This window comes from Chionomys nivalis, chromosome 12, assembly GCF_950005125.1.
Source record: "Chionomys nivalis chromosome 12, mChiNiv1.1, whole genome shotgun sequence".
Taxonomy (NCBI): domain Eukaryota; kingdom Metazoa; phylum Chordata; class Mammalia; order Rodentia; family Cricetidae; genus Chionomys; species Chionomys nivalis.
In genome coordinates, this window is record NC_080097.1 from 21481947 (window position 1) to 21504206 (window position 22260).

The window sequence follows — 22260 nt, forward strand, 5'->3', positions numbered from 1 at the left end:
AAACAAGGCGGAACCTGGAGGCAGGAGCTGCTGCAGAGGTAATCAAGGAGTAGAGCTTTTGGTTTGATTAACCCATGCTTTAATAGAACCTGGGACCACCAGTCAAGGGCTGGCACCACCCACAGTGGCCAGATCTTATGGAGGCATTTTCTCCCTTGAAGCTTTCTCGTCTTAGATGATTCTAACTTGTGTCAAGTCGATATGAAAAAAACTAGATAGCACATGATTGCTTCTAGGGGTGGTATTAGATGTTTTCTAAAATATGTATCAAAATAAAATACCAGTCCCCTTGGTTTTTCTTAAACCTGAAACAGTATGTTAAATCTTAAGTAATATTAACATTATATAGGAGAATAAAGACAAATAAATGAAAAAATGTAATTGAATCAAAATGAAACAATAAGCAAACTGAGATTATGAGGAGTCCTGTAATTGTTATGGCAGAGAAGAGAACCGCCAAGAGATAAGAATGAACACCCCATGCAGAAAGACTTTGTCTACATAGATGAGAATTTGGGAGTCTAATGCCAGGAAGTTCATTGTCAGCATATTTAAACCACAGTATAATTTGGAAAATATTTCAATTTCCAGGCAACAATCAGGTGAATCACTCAAATTCCAGGTGTACAATAAAACTTAAGGGGTAACTACATTGAAACTCCATTATTAAGTACTTGTGACCATGAGGGTGGCTTCTATAGCTAAAAGGCCTAGAATCTAGTATGGTCTCTGACACAAAAGAGGTCAGCAGGTCATAAAGTACAGTGACATCTCCCATAAGGATGGGTAATGATCAGGGAGAGAAGAGTCTGGTGTAATTATTTTGGGTAATTTTGGTGAGGTCTGTCTCTATTGCTAAAGAAGAGTGAGGTCTGTTTCCACAGATGGCACAAAGGTCACCAGGTCCTTAGCAAAATCTGCTGTCCAGTTTCTGGATTTGAGGCAGATATTTCATTTTTATCAATCCCATTGAGGAGGAAACCCATGTGATTAACTTCCTGGTTCTCTTAGTGTTTGTCTGTGAATACAAGAATCTCTGTGCATCCAACAATAATACATATTTGAAATTCAACTGATAGGTCATAACAGGACCTAGGCAATGATAATGAAAAGCAGTGATTGGTAGTTTGACCTTTGTAGCTTGGCAACGAGATATAAGCTAGAATAGATAATGAGCTTGAGCTTGATGGTGTTAAAATTATCTAACAATAACAAACAGAAGGAGTTGTCGAGTAAGCATCTTGTAGTGGGAAAGAGCTGGGGTCTGCAGCACAACCTTGGCATCACTAGGATCTTTTACATAGAAAACAGATTCTTTCTGCAAATTCTTGAAGATTTCAATCCATTCCCTAATCTACTACTCCGTCAAAGAAAAGTACATGAAGCAATGCAGCACTTAGAGCATTATTCAAATGCCTATAAACTAATACACTTGCAGCATTTTTTTGCCATCCTCATTTGTAACAAATGACCCAACAATTTTGCAAACATGACACAAACTATTTTCTCATGGCACTTTGGAAGGATGGAATGAATTTTTCCCATGAAAATGAAAGTAATAAAGCCTGGGACCAGAAATTTTTCACTGTTACCGTATGTATATGAACATAGAATATTAGATGATAAGAATACATAGTCATATGTTAGATAATTCATATTTGACTTATTTATTTTGCAAGAGTTGATTCGGCAGATTTGAGCTACGACTAACGGTCAATTCAACTCTTGCATTAAAAGACATGTATTTTTCATGATATCCTTTGTATGGCAATATCTTGGATATCAGGCCTTTCAAGTAATCAAAGTGCATTGAATAGAGTCATAAACAAAAGCAGCAATAATTTATTCTCATTGTAAGCTTTTCCATCTGACACATAGATATTCTTTGTGATATCGAACAGGGTAATGCATTCTTATTTTGATGAAAGGAAAATAAAAATTATACTTATTCTTTAAACATGGCAACTAAAGGAATCATTCTCTCACAATAGTGTTCTGAATACCAAAACAAATCATACATGTTACCAAAAAGAAACAGTCCTATATTGTGTTTAGACTTCTTAATACACAGAGCAATGAGTAATAGACTCAACAAATGTCAGCCTCGAGCTATAACGCTTTGTAAGTTTTCAACTGCGCCCTGAACTCATCAAGAATGAAACAAAACTAGACCTGTAAAACGTGCCTGAGTAATGGGGAAGGCTTCACAACGCCACAGCATGCTTGATAAGAAGATAGGAAATTAGAAGATTTAAACAAGAGTTTCATTTTAATATATTTATAACTACAAATATGTTGCTGAAATGGAGTAAAGTCTGTCTCATTATAGTAGAGGTTTGGTATTAAAGATTTTAAGGTAAAATGGTCATTTTTATTGAATACCTTAATGAAAATCTGTGTACAAGTGTAAATGGTCCCAAAAAGATTTAGAGAGAGTTTCTATGGCAAGAAAGTGAAATTTTCAGTTAGAGTTGTTTTGAAAAAAGGTGAATGAGTTCCTGAAGTTCTCACGACTCCTATGCTCTCACGCTCCTCCATTCACAATGTAATGATTAACTTGGTGACATAGGTTAATTTTATGCACACCACAATTACTTGTGATAGGAAAATGAAGCAATACCAACAGTAGCAACAAACCCAAGTTATTTATTTTAATGGAAATAACAGGCCGCAATGTGACCCGGGGCAGAATTTCAGAGTGGGCATGAAATCAACATGTATCAGTACTTATCTTCTTACTACATTTATGTGCATCTATTATCAGATGCTTTAAATGTTTCCTTGTAAACTTCTGTGTTTATTTCTTAATACTATGAAGAATTTGGGCAACCTAGTGCAATTTAATATGTGCTGAAAACAAACTGGAGCTTACTTAATTTAAAAGTCTAAAGTGCTGTGGTATTTCCTGAATTTCTTCGTTCCTAGAGTCACAGACAATTTCTAAGATGTAAAATTGTCCATTAGCAGTGCACACGTCTGCGAGAGCACATTTGTACTTCTTTTCAGTGGTCTCTACTCTAGAAAGCATTTAGTGTCTTACATTTGTTATTATTTATGGCCGGTTTATTGAATTTCCGAGATTAATTTGCAAAACATGGAGTATGTTCCACTAGAAAACACACAGTATATAAACAATGGCAAAACGATCAGACACCAGATATCACCAAGCTCAACATCAGTTAAATATTCAGACCGAGCTTATCCTTCTGTGTACATTTAATAGCGTGTTTCTTTTTCAATCTAGTGTCCTTTAAATGGCTTTAATAGACATCTTTGCTGCCTTCTTTGTTGATTATTCATTGTTCACTAACCCTTAGAACATACATAAATTTAATTGATGTCAGCATGGTCTCCTGAGATAAGGTTAGGTTTTTTTTGTTTGTTTGTTTTTGGTTTTTTTTTTTTTTTTTTTTTTTTTTTTTTTTTGATTTTCGAGACAGGGTTTCTCCATAGCTTTTGGTTCCTGTCCTGGAACTAGCTCTTGTAGACCAGGCTAAGGTTAGGTTTTTAAGAAGCATAATGAATTTATAAAATCGCCAATGGCTATAAACCACTTAAAAACAAAAATGTTCTCTTGATATGGGGACTCAGTTTTGTTTTTCTTAGGCGTCATTTGCAATTGAACTCAGAAAATATAGAATAAAGCTTGTGGTAGAATGTTATACAACAGCCTGGGACAGGCCAGTAATCTGTCACAGTGCAATGTGTTCTGATACACTCGGTACTGTCCTGAGACAGCATCAGTGTGACAATAATACTTTAAAATGTTTTATTTCCAAGAAACCGAAGAGCATCATCACAAGATAATATTATCAGTCTTTACATAAAGCCCATTTTCATTCTTAACAGATCAAATAACCCTAAGGTAATGTGAGTAAAATTAATTCTACTCAATAAATAAAATGTGTGTATGTATGTTTGTATGAGTATATGGGTGTGCACATGTATGCTTGTACGGTAAAAACGAATTTTTAGAAAGTATAAAGATAAACATTTTTGTTTTAGGTAATTTTATATTATCAACCCTCAGACGTTTTATTTAGTTTTGCTTGTCATAATCAAGGAAATATTCTTTTGTGAGGCATGAAATTTGATCCTGAAATTTTCTAATGGGAATTATGACATGAAGTTTGGGTTGGTGACTTATTGTCCTTGAGTAAAACTCTCAATGCTGTCATCTGTTCTAGAACAAAATGAGCCGAGGAGTACTGATAGCATTGTAACTCATAGGAATGGTTTTGTTTCTTGTAACACTAGCTATCAATTTTAGTTCCCATAAGAGAAGGAAAATGCAACAATTGGGGATAATTCATCTAGATTTTTAATTGCAGTCTTTCTGAGGCTACAGGAAAGTATGAGAGTATGCTATATACTCTTTAGTCTCTGCCAAGGATCCATGGCCAAACTCAGGTATGTCTCACAGCCACAGACTTTTCAAAGCGTGAGCCTGTGTTCTTTGCTAACCATTAGCTAGGTGTGTTATCATTCCATTTACCCATGAGATTAATCTACAGGGAAGTTTGCTAGATGACAGCCTGACTTTATCGCTGGGAAAAAACCAGCGACACAGTGGACATCAGAAACATGGAAGTCACTGTCTCCATAGAGCACGTCTAGAAACTGACCTCCAATTTTTTTTTTTATTTTCATCCAAAACCATTTTTATTCAGCTGAATTCTATTCTTCTTATTTTGAATACTTTAAATTTGCTTTTGTGTTTAGATTTAAATCTACCATTTTGTCATCCATTTCCATTCGTTGCTCCATCCCTATTTTTTATTAAATTTTTTTATTAAAAATTTCCACCTCCTTCCCGTCTCCCTTTTCCCTCCCCCTCTCCCCTCCCCATGCCCCACCCCTCTCCCCCTCACTCTCCAGTCCAAAGAGCAGTCAGGGTTCCCTGCCCTGTGGGCAGACCAAGGTCCTTCCCCCTCCATTCAGGTCTAGGAAGGTGAGCATCCAAACCGGCTAGGCTCCCACAAAGCCAGTACATGCAGTAGGATCAAAACCCAGTGCCATTGTCCTTGGCTTCTCATCAACACTTATTGTCCGCCATATTCAGAGAGTCCGGTTTTATCCCATGCATTTTCAGTCCCAATCCAGCTGGCCTTAGTGATCTTCTAATAGATCAGCCCCACCATCTCAGTGGGTGGGTGCACCCCTCACGGTCTTGACTTCCTTGCTCATGTTCTCCCTCCTTCTGTTCCTCATTTGGACCTTGGGAGCTCAGTCCGGTGCTCCAATGTGGGTCTCTGTCTCTATCTCCATCCATCGCCAGATGAAGGTTCTATGGTGATGTTCAAGATATTCGTTAGTATGGCTGTAGGATATGACCTCCGGTTTTTTATTCTAAATTTTTGTCATTTCAAACAAGTCATTTAGCACAAGCTACTCTTTAGGAAATGTGATCACCATAAGGAGGTGGCAGGGGCAATGTTGTCTACTGGAGAGGATGACAATAACAAGGCTGTACAGAAAAAAAAATATTGAAGTTATTGGATGGGAATAGAATTGGCAACATTGGATAGATTCAGAAACATATCTAACTGTGTGTGTGAACCAGATGAGCCTGTCAGTTACTAGTGTTCTCAGCTGGTAAACTTTACCATCCTCAGCTGGTAAACTTTATCTCACAAGCTCTCCACCCTACAGTTTGCATTCAATTCAAACACTCTATTGATTCTTGTGTACTTCCTTATTTATGGTATTTACATCACAGGGTTTTTAGTCTCTTCGCTAGTAAACTATTTGTTAGAACTTCACATCTCTGACCTGATAAATTCTCAAGTTGATAACAGAGGGGACCACCTTATGTAATAATGCATTTATAGTATGTGATTGTTTTCACCCACATACTGGTCAAACAACACTTGAGGGTTACATTGGGTAACACATGAAGAAATGGTGTTCCCCTCAGAAATGCCATTTTTCTCAAAATTGTATATATTAGAGAAATCTTTCAGTAGAGGTTGCTTTTCCCTCCAAACGCAGCACTAGATGAACATTTCAGTTTAGCTCTGTGTAAATATGTTAAGAAGCATTCAGAGGTTTGGGAACGTGTTCACTCACAATTACCCTCTTAAACAAATATAACCTTTTATAAAAATTACCAAATTAGACATGTATAGAAAATAGAAAATGCTAAACATTTTGAAACGATGATTTTTTTCTTTCTTCCAAACCGGAGAAAATAACAAGGCTCTGACAGGAGCTGCCCTTCTAATTACCACCTTTGGTGATGCCCCCCCACCCAGAAATAACACATGAATGTATTCTGAAAACACAATTTATTCACAGGAATTTGCCTGTCTTTCGTAGCTCTGAAAAGATGAAAAGACTGGATTTGAAAAGTCCCGATTTCCTTTCTCTGTGCTATCTTATTTTAGCAAGCAAGGAAACACTTTTCTTCTATGCTTTGTTTTAATTAAGCATGCATTGTCCATCTATCATGCTACTTCAGATGGGTCCCACACGATTCTTATCTCCCATCCCATTTCTTAATCTTTTTTTCCGAGAGAGGAATGAAAGAACAGACAGTAATAAGAGATTTCATTGTGTTTCCCTTTGCTAGAGGTGGGAGGTCTCACCTCCAATCAAGACAAGGTAACCTATGTGCAAAATACCCTAATCTGGCTTGCTGGTACATTAACCATCCTGATGGGTTCTAGTTTCTGACTAATGAGTGCTTAATTAGAATGTTCTCTCACACACAAATACTTTATCAAAGCTGACCTATTAATAATACACTTTTCCTTATTTATAGAAGATACAAACTTCAAGTAGGTTGTTCTCTGATTTTTTTGTTGTTCTTTTATTTTGTTTAAGGTTTAAAAGAATTCAAATATTTATTTCAAACATAGTTAATCAGAGGGGATATTTTTATACAACAAATACACATTGGCATATGCAGTCCTAACTACAGAACCAGTAATAGAGGAAAGCAAACTTCATAAACTTTGCAATTACAATTTGATCATTACAACATGATGGGACAGACCAGAATCTAGCATATGTCCACATCTTAACACATGAAACAGTTCTCTTTAAAGAACACTTTAAGAACATCACAAACCATTTATTTTCTATCTAATGCTTAATAGGAATTTTGAGAAGTGTTATTACTAAGTAGACAAAATATTTAACATGGAGATACTGTCCATATAAGTGAAACATTGTATGTGGTAGTAGAAAAAATATGTTTTCATCTGGTTATTAATTACGAGCTGGTGTTACTGATATGTAGTTTTCTCTAATTGAATCAATCTAGTCTGGAAATTTGACTATCACTATAATGGATAGAATTTTGGAGGATGCATATACTGAGTATGTTTAAGTCATTTTGAAAGAAAAACAGTAGGCAATATGTGTGCAGAACTTTACCTATGATCCTAACAATGTTTTCTGTATCAGTTAAAAATAAATTTTTAAACAAATTAAAAATTCTCTTATAAATACAAACTTACAAATGGATGTTAACACCTTGTGAAAATTGCCATGTATAAAGTTTCATACATTACTAATATTTTAAATATCTGTGTTTTATCATTTTTTTAATCTGATAGTGTTGAACGATTTGAGAGTAAGATATATCTTATAGTTCTTTGCTTGCAAAACTTGTCTATCATGATTTCAGGGAGTGCTATTTTCCAATTGGATGTTAATATTCAGATACAGTCTGCTTTTCAGGTTGTATACATTACATTGACACAATACCTTTGTTTGACATCCAAATTCTATCTTTGTCATTTGACTCAATAATGTCCTTTATTGCATTTTATTCCTACATTGAGGAATCCCAATTAGAGTCACATCTTATAGTAGGTTGCTATTTCTCTTCAGTCTTTTATTTCAAAAAAAGAAAAAGAAAACAAACTATCTTTTTCATTATACTTACCAATCCAAGTTCTCTTTCTCTCCCCTCCTCTCATTCTCTCCACCTACCCTCCCGCCCCACCCCCATCCACTCCTCAGAGAAGGTAAGGCACATTGCTTTGGGGAGGCTCCAAGGCCTTCCCTACTATATCTAGGCTGAGCAAGGTATCTATCCAAAGAGAATAGGTTCCCAAAAAGCCAGTACATGCAGTAGGTATAAATCTTGGTGCCATTGCCAGTGGCCCCTCAGTCTGCCCCAGCCATGAAACTGTCAACCACAATCAGAGGGACTAGTTTGGTCCTTTGCTTGTTCCTTACCTGTCTGGCTGGAATTAATCAGCTTTTATTATCTCAGGTAGACTGTTTCAGTGGGTGAACCCATCGTGGTCTTGACCTCTTTGCTTATATTCTCATTCCTCCCACTCTTCAACTGGACTTTGGGAGCTCAGGCCAGTGGTTCCATGCAGAAGAATGTATAAAGAAAATGTGGCATATTTACACATTAGAGTACTATTCAGATGTAAAAAACAATAACATCTTGAATTTTGCATGAAAACTGGTGGAATTAGAAAACACTATCTTGAGTGAGGTAACCCAGAACCCAAAAGATGAATACGGTATATACTCACTCGTAAGTGGATACTAGCCATAAACAGAGGACATTGAGCCTATAGTTCATGATCCTAGAGACCCTAAGTAATAAGGTGAACCCTAAAAATAACATATATAGATCTGCCTGGAAAATCCAAACAGTCAAGATCACCTGTCAAAATTGGAAGCATGGGGTGGGGGGAGAAAGGAGGGTGTAAGGGGAGAGGTAAGGAGAACTTGAGAAAATGGAATAGTCGAGAAGGAGGAAGGACAGAGATGAGAGCAAGGAAAGAGATATCTTGATTGAATAGTCATTATAGGGTTAGCAAGAAACCTGGCTCTACAGAAATTATCAGGAATCCACAAAAATAACCCCAGCTAAGACCCTAAGCAATAGAGGAGAGGGAACCCGATCATGACTCGTCCTGTAGTCAGATTGATGAATATCTTAAATATCACCATAGAACCTTCATCCAGCAACTGATGGAAACAGAGGCAGAGACTCTTTTCAGTCTTTTTAATCTTGAACAGTTCCTCAGCCTTAATAATTAACATATGGCATGGATAGCTGTGGAGAATATGGTCCATTTTTACTAGAATGTTTCTTATTTTGAATTTGATGCTTCTTCATCATTAGATTCAAATCTTTATCTCTTAGCCACCATGTACACAAAAGAACATGTTAAATTGTATTCTTTTGGGGTGTGACCTTTACATATATACAGTGCTGGTCTTCCTTTATTTTGTGCTGTCAGTTTGGATTTCATACATTTTTATTGAACTCTTTTCACGTGATGAGCAATGACTGAGGTAATAGAAATATATGTGAGCTTAATGCATTTGATTTACTCTAATTAGATTCCAACCAGAAATTCAGTAATTTTAAGTATTGCATTAATTAATGTAGTGAAGATGTTTAAGAGCAAAAGCAGTTTGAATCCTGTGATTGAAGTTATAATAATACTTAGTTTCTAATGGAGTTTTATATGAATTGGAAATCTGGTCTCTGTGAGTACAGGCTAATCATTCATGCTATAATACTTTTTCAGAGTCTTCTTAAAATAGTAAACATCAAATGTAGAATTGACTCATCTGAACATACAAATAGATTGAGAATTTTGTTATTGTTATTATCATTATTATTTGTGCTTTGTTATGGCAATATTGCTCTAAGAACATCTATGATTACACAGAACTACACAGAGAGATTCTTCTCTATTTCATAAACTAATTTTAGTAAGGAAGGATTATCTTTCCTTCGGAAGTAAATTCCTATTAGCCCACAGAGAGGCCTGAGAATGCAGTTCAGGCACAGAGCTTCCTCTCAAAGATGAGCTGACTTTAGGTGGAACTGGGACTTACACTGAGTGTAATGGAAAGGTATGTTGCCCTGGGTAGAGTTGGGTAAATAATTTCAAGTTTTCTATGTCTAACATCTCCATGTGCAGACATTAAAATTTCTTCTCCACACATCTTCCAGTTCAGTATTTGTTGCCAATGTACCTGTTTAGTTTCTCAATTAGAAAGGAGGTTAACATCAGATCAGCCTGCCCCATGAGGTTTCCTAAGTCTGATTCCACCCACTTTAGAGGATCAAACTGTCAAAATTTTAATTTCTCCTTGCTATTTATGCTTATGTTGAGTCCCTTTTTAGCAATAACAATTTCTCCTTCACTCTCTTTGTTTAAGAGTCATTTTCTTATCAGCCTATGAACTTCAGCTTTTAATAGCCTTCTCTAACTTAGTCTTTGTCCTCTCCTATGTCTTTTCTTATTGGAAAAGAACTAAAAACTATTTGAATACTTTTCTTGATGGTAATTTTTATCTTCACTCTTGACCACCATCAAGAGCTACATTTGACCTTCTAGGGGTTAGCACAATGGTAGAGTGCACTGGAGGAGCTTTTTAGTGTGGAAAGTAGAACTGACTGTTTCCTGTTGGATAGGCAAACAGATAAATTGTGCAAGACCTTAGCTTTAATGCTCCAAACTCCCTGAAAATAAATAATAAAGTAGTTTTCCTCATGCATTATTTCAAACTGGCTTAGTAATAAAACATGCAATTTATTTTTATTTCAACTAGGTGTACCATATTATTCTCTTAGATAATGCTTTATCTACTTCTTGTACCAGTTTATTGAAATTACACAGACATAATGTGTTACCTGTGAGCGTCTTTCTATTCCCTGTCACTAGAATAGCACCACCTGCTCATGTGAAAAGCATATAAACAAGATTTAGGTTTAGTTCTCCTCAAAAGTGATCCAATTCTATGAGTTTCTGATTCTTTGGCTATAACCTTAATTTAAAACTTAAAAAATGGCAGCAACATTTTTCAGATTTTACTTTTTAATTATATTGGAGCATAACCTCAGATATATTAGTATTCAAACATCTGGAAATCGCTTTCACTGTTGTTATCTGCATTTCATGAGAAGAAATTATGTTTACTCATGATCCTCCTATAAACTACTTTGTGCTGAACATCGGTCTCTCTTAAAATATTTCTCATGTTCAATGTAGACTTTGTGTCTCTGCTTCTTTGCTTTAGCAGTAGCAGAATGTTCTTACTCTAAATATAAAATTATGAAAAAACAAGAAACAATATTTTCTTTAATTAGCCTCTTCCTTTGGGGGTTTTAGAAGAAGGGTTATGACTTGACAAAGATCCTTCCCATCTGTTCCTGTTTGTTTGCTTTTATTTTGACTTCCTTTCGTTGTCTTATCAAATATCACATGAATCATTAACATTTGTTTTCATCGCTTGTTTTGATTTCCTTTGCTTCACATGATTAAGACATTATGTTGAGACAAGGCTCATGCTAACACATTATATATTAACCTCATATTCTTTAGGCAAATATTAAACCTTCTAGATATAGGATTTTACATGTTTACTTTCTCCCATGTTAATATTCTTCTCCCTTCTACAGTAGTAAAGAGTGTTTGCATACAACAGTTTTGTGGAAACTGCAACCTTCATTAGACTGCAGGTGTCAGGATGTGGGTTTTGAATACATAGGTTCTGTTTTTAATAAATTTCCTTCCTTGTAGGATGTACAGTTTTAAAAACCTTTATGCAAAACATAGGTAAGAGTTCCTTGTAGATGCTTGTCAGGGATTTCTATTCAAAACTAAGATACACATTCATCCCTACGTTGTGTGATATTTTGCAACAGCGTTTTTTCCTTGTACTGATATCCACCCAGTTGGGAATGATACTCTTGGTAAAACCCGATAAGGCAATTTGAAATTGTTGTCATTTGCATGTTATCTTGTTATAAAATTATGTTAAATAATGTGGCTAATCCTACCTCACTGACTTTTTAAAACTTATTTTTATTCAAGATATACTTTTTACATGTGGAATAAGAGGTAGTTTTCATTAGACATTATCAATAACTTCAAATAAAAGTACAGGACAAAACTTGAAGCCGAAAATTTAAACTTACTTTGTGAGCACAAGACAAAGGTAGAATTTGTATGACATATTCCCCATTTCTCTTGTCTTTTTCATTAAAGCAAATATTCTATAAAGCCCATAAACTTGAGTCTAATTGTGTGATTTTCAACATTAATATTAAATTCTCAGATCATACTGAATGTGTATTTAATGTAAGATGGTTAGAAAGCTTGACTAGTTTTTCAAGGCTCTGAGTTCAATTTCAGAACAAAAAAATGAAAGAAGACCTTAATTAAGCTCCTGTTCTGTGGTGATATTTAAAACATTTCTTCATCTTGTTATCTGTAGATCTAAATCTGCATCATAATAAGCAGCATACAAAAATTCACACCTGTGATGAACTATTCAGTGATCAAGACACTATCGTGTACCAAATTATGGCTGGAAGTATCAAATCACAATGAACTTTGAAACTATTAGGAATTTGTAATTTAAATAGTTTCACTCCATCCCTACTCCCAAAAGCTTTTAATTAGAACAGACTTTTTAATTAAATACTCCCATGCACAAAGTTTAGCCTGATGATTTTTCCTGTCATATCAACCTCCCATACCAAAGCAAATATTCATTGTGTCAAAGGAAAACCAGGGCTTTTTAAAAATTCCAACCAGAATCTGAGAACTCCAGTTTTGATTACCAGATGTGCAGACTAAGGGGAAGGCCCTGCCCTTGGAGCAGAGCAGCAAGGATGACACAAGAACAGTGAGTGCACGTCGGATGCTCTGAATTTATCCCAATATTTAGTTAAGGAAACAATGCATACTGGAGGGGACACAGACTTTGTGTTCCAGTTCACGGCACTGCCATTTGTTTTCCTGTGAGAATGTCTGAGGCTCTAGTTTCCTCAAGCATTCGATCCTTATTTAGGCAAAAGAGTAAGAATCCTTTGTTTTTGAGATACACAGCAGTAGAGACTTAATACTTTTATCAATTCTTTAGAATTTCATTTTGTCCATAAAATGTATTTTTCTCATACTCATCCTCACTCCTGCCCTAACTCATCCTAAGTCCAACCCCAGATCCCCAAATGACTCCCAAATCCCTATCTTCCACGGTTTTTAAATAACATACCAAGTCCTATCTGTGTTAATATTATCATGGGTGTGGGGTCATACACTAGAGCAGAGGCTGCCTACCAGGTGTTATAAAAAAAAATAATAAAAACTTTATCTCCTTCCCCCGAAGCCTTTAACTCTCAGTATCTCCTAGTGGGATGGGAGACTTTTGATGCCCTCCTGACTCTGTGCTTATGCAGATCGTGAACAACCAATCACAGCTGCTCTGAGTTCGTTAGCTGAGTGTTGCTTTTATGTTAAGAAGACGATTTGGTCCTCCACTCACACTTAGCTTTTAAAACTGTTCTGTTTGATCGTCCAGATGGTTCTTGGAGAGTTACAAGGTGTTGTAAATGTCACAGACACATATTATCAGCACTTTCCCCAGTTGTGTGTTTTGGTATTAAACACTGACTATTTTGGCAAGTAATTTTGATAAAATCCGAGAGCATCACTAATCTCTGGGTCTAGAAGCATGAGTTTAGAAGACAGTTTGATGCTATGTGCATTTGCCAAAATAGCATCAGTTAAGTTTATTCTCAGAGCTGACAAGCCATGAGTTCTTGGTCGGTTTTACATTATCAAAGATATACTTCCTCCTGTGGAACAGTTTCTAAATAAAATCAGAAAGCAGTTTTTAAGCCCCATATATTTTTTCCTCTGTTGTTACATTCATAGAATACTTTCCCACGCAGGTCATGACAACTTTTATTCCCCCTAGCTTCCTGCATTGACCTGCCACTATTATGAAGGAAGTTTCTGATCAGGGTCAACTTAATTTTGCTATGCAGTCTGTGAAGCATGGGGTGTGTGAAGCAATAGGGTCTTACCCTGAGAATATGGTGGGCAACCAAGAAGAATAACGATAGCCAACATCGTTCAGGGGATCTCAGGACAACCTTGACCAACAGAACATGAGGAAGTTCCCAGATATGACAACGGAATTTTAATTTGTCTACTCCTGACTTCTAAGAAGAACATTATCTCTCTTGTAGGAAAATTAAAATCTCCTCTCTCTCTCTCTCTCTCTCTCTCTCTCTCTCTCTCTCTCTCTCTCTGTTCATGTGTGTGCGTGTGAAAGAGAGAGAGAGATTATGTTTCCATATGGCCATTAATGTCAGTTTTGCTAAGTAACCCTCTCTGCTATCCTACTCTGCCTTCCATCTCCAGACTTAATAACCTTTGTTATTTTTTCTTTTTTAAAATTTAAATAACTTTTTTCATTTATTTTACATACCACCCAGATTCCCTTCTCTCTTCCCCTCCAATCCCCTCACCTTCTCCTCCATCTCCATTCAGTAAGGAAGGGGCCTCCCATGGGCTTGCCCAAAGCATGGCACAATAAGTTGAGGTGTGACCGAGCTCCTGACATTAAGGTGAGTCAGAGCTGGGTAAACTAGTGTGATGAACAGTTTAACCACAAGCCAGTTAAGCACCAGGGAGAAGTCCTGCTCTCACTGTTTAGAAGCCTTATTGAAAAACTAAGCTACACAATTGTCATACACATGCAGACGGCCTAGGTTGGTGCTATGCAATTCCCTGACTGTTGGTACAACGCCCATGACTCCTGTGTTCTCTGGTCAGCTCACTTAATAAACTTTAATGTATCTTTAGCACAATATGTACTTGGGAAATGTTGGTTCTACTGTTAATAAGAACTGTTATGATTTCCTTGAGATGGAAGCTTTTATTGATTTGGATTTCATGTCTCATAATACTTTGGTAAAATTTACTCAGCATCAAGAAGATTTTTTTTTCTGAGACTATAGCACACAGAAACACATAGAGATAATATAAAGAATTTTGGTGTGGTACTTGTAGAAGGCTATCTAGTCATGGGTGTGGGAATGAAATATGGTGAAAATAGGCAATATACTAATTACCTTTAACACATATTGTTTCTTCAAAAGTTTAACATTTGGCTTGGTGAGATGACTCCTCATATAAGGGCACTTGCCTGATTATCTGAACTCATTTTGCTAAATACAGATGATGGAGGGAGAAACCTGATGCTGGCATTTTGTCCACTGACATCCCACCACCACATATACATATGCATGGTAGGCTGTACACACAAACACACACCCATAACCCCCCCCACACAAAATACATATTATAAACATGTTTTAAGTATTCTAGGAAGGTTAACATTTGTCATCTCAAAACATTTAAGGCAAGCATTTTAATAAATCATTCTGCTTCTAATATTAGCCAGAACAGTGAAATGGCTGTTTCTTTCATTGGACTTACCAGTTTGGAGGTTCACAATCAATTTTTAGGGTACATGGACTGGCGAACAAAAGCTGGACATGTTTAAAAGTAAAGAATTTTAGCAAGAAGGAGCTGGAGAGTTAATGGAAGGGAGAGAATACTAACTTCTCAGCCTACTAAGGAGAAAAGATTGATTATATCAAGACAGAGTGAAGCTTTGCTTACTGCAGAGTGGGGCCATCAGGATCATGAAGTTTTATGCCTCCATGGAAGTGATATTATATTCCCGCAAATTATGATAATCTAAAATGTGACAAGAAAGTGAAATTTTGTCAAATCATTGTTTCTCAGAAGTAAAAATTGCTTTACCATTGACAGAAGTTTTGTAGAATTCACTATCGATATTTGCTGTAGATTGTACAACAACACGTAAGGGAGATGTGTAAATGCTTTTCTGTTTTCTGAATCCTATTCTGGGCTGTTTCTATTTCCTTGTAAATATCTATGTTGATATTTATTTTTCAAAGTTTGAAAATAATTTTTACAAGCATTGGATTTTTCCAAGCATTTAGCTGGGAAATTGTATTTTATATACATCTGAAGGTTAGATCAAATGCAGAGGGGACAGGTTAGAGTGTAAAACATTTGAAAAATGGACTGACGTTTTGTGTGTGTTTTGTATTGGATAATTAATTACCCCTTTCTTATTTCTACTTCATTCAAATAGTTTATACAATATGTCCAAGTTTTCATTCCTTTTTATTTCCCACAAAACCATGCTGTTTATTTGTTCAGTTTATCTCAGTGCAGTGAAGAAAGGCTCTGCTTTATTGGTGACCCTAAAATAGTGGTGGTGGTCCTCAAATAAGGAGGAGCACAAGTGCACAATGGCCACATCACCTAGACTACATCAACACTGCTGGAGAGTGAGAGGGATCTGGCTTTTGCGATGGAGACACACCTGAGTGCATTCCCAGAAAATTTGTTTCTGCAATCTTGGTGGAAGTAATTGTCATTCAACAGAAAGTCACTAGCTTTGCATATCAGTAATGCACATACACACAAACCCTTATCTATTTTCTGAGTGGTCTGGAACTGATATCATTGGAGCAAATATATATTTATGAGAACTAAGACGTTTGTACCCTCCTTGATCCTACGAACACATGTCATTATGAAATTAATTTTGAGAATATGTGAAAACTGTTACATCCTAAGCAAATGAAAGTAAGATAAAAGCCAGAATTTCACACCTAATTTTGTATTTCTTATATCCACATTGGTCCCTAAAGTGCCATGCCATTAATTATTTTTATCATTTGTTTTAGATGGAAGACTGTATTTGAAAACTACCGTCATGTACTGAATCTTTCCTGTTGAAGAAATCCATCCTTTCATAGAGAACTCTGGAGTCAGACATTCATCGCTGGAAAGTTCAGGAAAACAACAACAAAAAAAAGTCTATAGAAAGGAACTTCTTCTATTTTGTGTGTTAGTGCTCTTTAACATTTAAGTATTCCACAAAAGCAGAAAAAGTTTCCGCCATTGCTTTTCGACCTGTGACTCATACCGGAGACTGAGAATGTTTATAAATGTACACATCTCAACCTTCCTACAGTCAATAACTCAGCTGTGCTGCTGGACACCTGTAGACAGAGATAACAATGGGTCTTAAGAACACCTAGCTTTGATTTGTTTTCTTTTTCTTCTTAATGGAATGAACCATTTCTCCTCTTCTGAACATTCTGTAACTGAGCGCATCAGCAGACTGTTGCAGTGTTCACCCAGACTTATAGACCTGTGTCTCACAGAAACCAGCAAGAATATACGGGATGAACCTGTAAGGGGCATCGAGGATGCTGGTGGGGAATGAGAGAAGTGAAAGTATTCTGTTACGTTCGATTTTAAACTCCGTAATTGTGGATTTTCTCCTGAAGACTTTTTTCATATACTTTCTGAAAGACCAACAAATGTGTGTTAACAACTCAATGGAATTACATTTTGCATATCTGAAACATAAGCCAAAAGGTTTCCCTGATGGTCTCTTTTTCTTAAAGATAAAAAAAATAAATATATATATATAAATAAATATAACATGTTTTCATTCCAAACTGGTAGTGGTATATAGGATTACAAATAATAACATTGCTTCTTACTCAAACTGTTGGTCACATGTACAGTATATAAACATAAAACTCACAGGAAGGTATTATGTATGCAGTAGTATACTAGCGTTTAGGCAATGAAAATTTTAGAAAATATGTTTTGTCACCCTGTGGGTCAGAAAGATGTCTTTCTGGTTTTAACGCATGCAGGCATGTAAATATTTGTCTGGAGTCACAGTATTAATGAGTGAGATCTTAAGAATCTGGTGACATCAGAACTCTGTGTCAGTCACTTTTATTTGTATATTAATCCCTAGTGAGTGCCCCAAACTGCACTACAGAGGAGGAGTTGTGACTGACCAGTAAATCAAAACACCAGAGTTATTTTTATATGTTAATGTCATAATATGTTAATGTTGCTGAAAAACAAAATTTAACAAGCCCTTGGTGTATTGGTCCAATACCACGTAGCCCTGAGTGATGAAGTTAAACTGTGCCGTGCTTCCCGCCCTGTTCAGAGGGAAGGGTGGCTATGTGTTATTTTTACTGTCTTTTTGAAAGTTACAGTATGTGTTTTCATATTTGTGCATATAACTGGAAGTAAAGCTGCAAACAGTGCTATTACACTCTGACGTTCCCTTTGTTTTTACATAATAGGAGTGACACTTTTAAAGACTTACATGAATCATTGCAGTTGCTGTCCATTTTATGATTTTCTCTGCCATCCTAAAATTTTATATAATAACATTTTATTGCCATAAAGCAACAAAGTAATAAGTCTAAGGAAGCTAGTTTCAATGTGTAAAGATAGTTCTGATTGGGTAATCATTATTTGGATAAGAAAAATTTTCCCATTATGGATACTGTGTCACTAAGCTCCTGTACTTTTTAGGTCTTCCTTGCAGTTCTGAAACATAACTAATTCTTGGCTGTAACTTGCTATTAACTGGTTAAGTCCATTTTTAATACAGCAAAAGGTTATATGTACAGTTCTTCTTTTAGCTTGCTTTAAAAGGGAGTGATACTTTAATTTAAAATGTTGTTAGTAACTGCTTTCTAGAAACTTGGTTTGCTGAGCATAATTCTTCCATGATCATGTTTTGTTATTTGAGGAAGAGAGAGTCTTTTCCTACTTACAGGTATATTTTGTTTGTTTTTCCTTACACACAGTCTTTCAAAAGTTACAACACTTAAAATTGGATGGACCTGCGTCAAGATTTGGAGTCATACATTAGCAGACTTTTTTTTAAGCCTACAATGTACATAGGCAGCCGAGTTGGTCACTGCTCCGCTCCTGGTGTGGAGTCACCTGTTAAGTGGGGTTCATCATTTTGAAATGCATACGTGAAAGACCTCTGAGAATGCTTTAGTGTTTGGTTCAACAGAAAGAAAATATTAGAACTGAAAAAAAAATGCTGTCCGCTGTATGTTGAGACTCTTATTAACCTGTTGTAAATAATACAATTCACACAATGTTATTGTAAGTTTGTAACTTAATTTTCCCCTTTTTAGTTAAACAGGTTTGTTTAGAAACTTGTGTTTTGGTGTAAGCGAGTAAAATTGTGTCCATTTTATGGTCTCCATGCCTTTGTAATCTTACAAATATTAGCGTCTAGTTGTTCTATATTATAACCATATTTGCGCTCTATGCAAGCCCTTGGAACAGAACATACTCATCTTCATGTAGGACCTATGAAAATTGTCTATTTTTATCTATATATTTAAAGTTTTCTAAAAATGATAAAAGGTTATTACGAATTTTGTTGTACAAAATCTGTACAAAAATCTGTTTTTACATCATAATGCAAGAATTGGAAATTTTTCTATGGTAGCCTAGTTATTTGAGCCTGGTTTCAATGTGAGAACCACGTTTACTGTTATTGTATTTAATTTTCTTTTTCTTTTCAACAATCTCCTAATAAAAATGTCTGAAATCGCCTTGTGACTTTATTTACCGTTTGTCTTTATTAGAGTCTCCGAAACGCGTTGCATCGAAGGAATATTTACTTTGTAATGGGAGGCATCTAAAAACAACATAAGTCAGCTCTTTGCAATGCTCAGGGAGCAATGCTCAATGATTTTATTTAACATGCAACTGCTTCTATCTCTAATATGAATTACTGTGGTGAAAACCATCATAAAAGCACACTCTGTAGTTATTGTTTAACAAGCAGATTTTCCATATTTTGTTTCTTGCCAGCTAAGCAAACTGCCCACATATACATGATTTATTTATGTACATTTCTCAGTTTATGAAGCTGTTATTTGTACCTTTTTTCCTTTATCTTCTTATATTCCCAGGATTCTTATTTCACAAAGCTTTGTGCTGAATAATGTAAAGGAGACATGTTGATGGACCAAAATATATAATTCCCATATCTGTAAGAGTGTGGATTGGTAGTGCTAACCACACGGTTTGCTTTTAACTATATCATCAGAAAAACACATCTTGAAATGATAATATCCTTTAGCAATATATAGACACATTAATCAATCTACAGTAAGTCACTTGAAAAAATATTGCGTTGCTATTTCTGTGAATATTCTAAGCAAATGGAAAAATTGATTTCTTTTCTTGGTCAAAATGAATAATCTCAGTGAATTTCCTGAAACAGAATACTAGCAAATCATTGTTTTTCTTAATAAAAACAAAAATGCTTATATGATCATTATTAATAGATTTTTGTCTTCTGTCTTATGCCAGTAAGACTTACCTTAGAATACAAAAAAACAAGTTGCTGTAAGAAGAATTTGATGATAATTTAGGTTCTCCACATATGTTATTGTTATAGATTTATCTTCAAAACATAAATCACTTTGGTTTGGTTTTAAAGTGTATAAAGTAGAGATGTTAATAGAAATCAAAACATTATTGGAAGAAATGTAGAAAGTGTCCGTTTTCATCATGTGCACTAGTAGAGAGAAGCTGAACTAATCCAGTACTGTTTCTCATAATTTGGCTGAGACATTCCAGTACTGTTTCTCATAATTTGGCTGATTCTTCAATAATGTTAATTTGATGACAAACTTTTTCTATCATGTTATCCAATGTGGTCTCTAGAAGAATAAAGTCTCTGTTGTTACAAATAATTTCGAGGTGGCAAAGAAAGAGATCACCTATCCAATTAAACTGTCTCCATAGTGGGGAAAATTTTATTCTTGATAAAGAAGGTATGCTACTCACAGAAACAGCAAATCAAACTCCCCCAGATGAGAAGGGCTCACAGGTTATCTTTAACAAGTGTTGACTCTTTATTTTCCCAATTGCCTAGGGTCTAATCTCACAGCTTTTCGTCCAGATTGGCTAGTTTTTAAAGAATTGGAAAGAAGAGAACTCACGAAAAAGAAAAGCAGATCATAGCTCCAGGTCATCAAGTTCCTGGAATTCAGTAAAGTTGTAAGAAAGCAAATGTTTTACTGGAAGGAAAGATTTAAAAAGTTGCATAAAGGTTTTACTAGCTGAGGGAGCTAAAATGATTTGCATAAGAATCTTACAAGATGGGAGAGATAAAAAGATTTGAATTCTTTGTTGTGGAACTTTTACAGAATTTGGCAGAAAAGACTATTACTTAATGTTTCCTACACTATTGAAATGTATCTTTCAGTTAAAGCCTTCTGTGTATCCTGAATGTCTTATGCTTCACTGTGTTCATGGTGGGATGCTTTTGACAAGCAAAATCATCTAGCTGTGCAATATATCTCCAGGTAAAAATGTGAGTAGCAAACATCTAGAATTGTGAAACTTTTCTGTAAAGGAATAGAACTTTTAGGATAAGAAATAATATATATGTATATATTAATAGTAGTAAAAGGGGAACTTATCGTATTGCCTTACAGGATGTGGTTCTTGCAGTCTGGAAAGAGGGGATTCATGGAGATATTGTAGAAACTAATGTGGCAGCTGTCCCATCTGATAGTCTGGACATCTCAATAGTCCCACCAAGTCTGGCACTGAAGACTTGTAAGATTCCTGGAGATCCTCTGGTCTTCAGTCTTTATTAGAATCCCAATGTTGGTTTTAATAGTGATTGAGGAAAACCAAAGCAACAAGACACATGGATTTGACAATGAGAAAGGGCAGACAGGGAGAAAAAAAACAGCAGCAGTGTCGTTTTCCATATTCTTTATTTAATCTGGGCTCCCATCAGAGGTTGTGACCCAGATTGAAGGTGTGGTTTTCTTATTCAAATAATCTAAGAAATCCCTCATAAGATTTTAGTTGATTCCAGATGAAGCCAAGCTGACAAACAAAATTAACCACCAGATAATTGCCAGTTATCTGGTGGAGTCTGATAAAGTTTGAGAGACACCCAAGTCAGTGGGGCATATTCCAGCTGTACCTTGTTGAACCAATCACATACATTTCTATTTTTGACTGATTGCTCTTTTATCTGCTGAATGTCAGTGTTGGATATAGTTTCTGTTGATTCACTAATATATCTATGCTATATATACCTCCAGTGAGCAATTAGGTGGTCTTGCTTTGACAAGTCAGAGAATACAGAAGCATTCTTCCTGTGCAGGCAACTGTTTGCATGTTTTAGTCAGACAAGAAAATTCCACGCTTGCTTACCTTGAAAAACTCACCCATAAAATAGGTACTGGTCCTCTGTGTTCGCAAACCTCCAGGGGAAAAACAACAACAACAACAAATAAAAAATAAAAAACTCAGATACACCAAGCGGTCTAAGAGAAAGAGGTTTTCCTTAATTGACCTCTAGCACGTTGAATAAAGTTACTGTACTATTTCCAGATCAATGATGTAATCCCAAAATCATTGATGAGATGGATGAAATTAGGGAATAAGTATAAATCATTTTCACCATGAAGATATAGAGAGGTTTAATTCTAAAGATATTCACCAGAAGGCTTCAGAGTCTAGACATAGTTAAAGTCACAGTCTTACATATAGCCTGTAGGCAGACATACTCCTATAAGAGATGAGGAGACAAGAAACAGAACAC

At 35.7% G+C, this 22260-nt stretch overlaps 1 protein-coding gene across 2 annotated transcripts in view; it reads left to right on the forward strand.

Annotated features, from left to right (window-relative positions):
- Window positions 1-19207, forward strand: part of Dach1 (dachshund family transcription factor 1) — a 373178-nt gene extending 353971 nt beyond the window's left edge. For both annotated transcript variants that reach the window (XM_057786588.1, XM_057786587.1), the window contains one exon: window positions 16520-19207. In XM_057786588.1, coding sequence (XP_057642571.1) covers window positions 16520-16557 — 38 coding nt within the window. In that variant the 3' untranslated portion in view covers window positions 16558-19207. The remainder of the gene's footprint in view (window positions 1-16519) is intronic.
- The last annotated feature ends 3053 nt before the right edge of the window (window positions 19208-22260 follow it).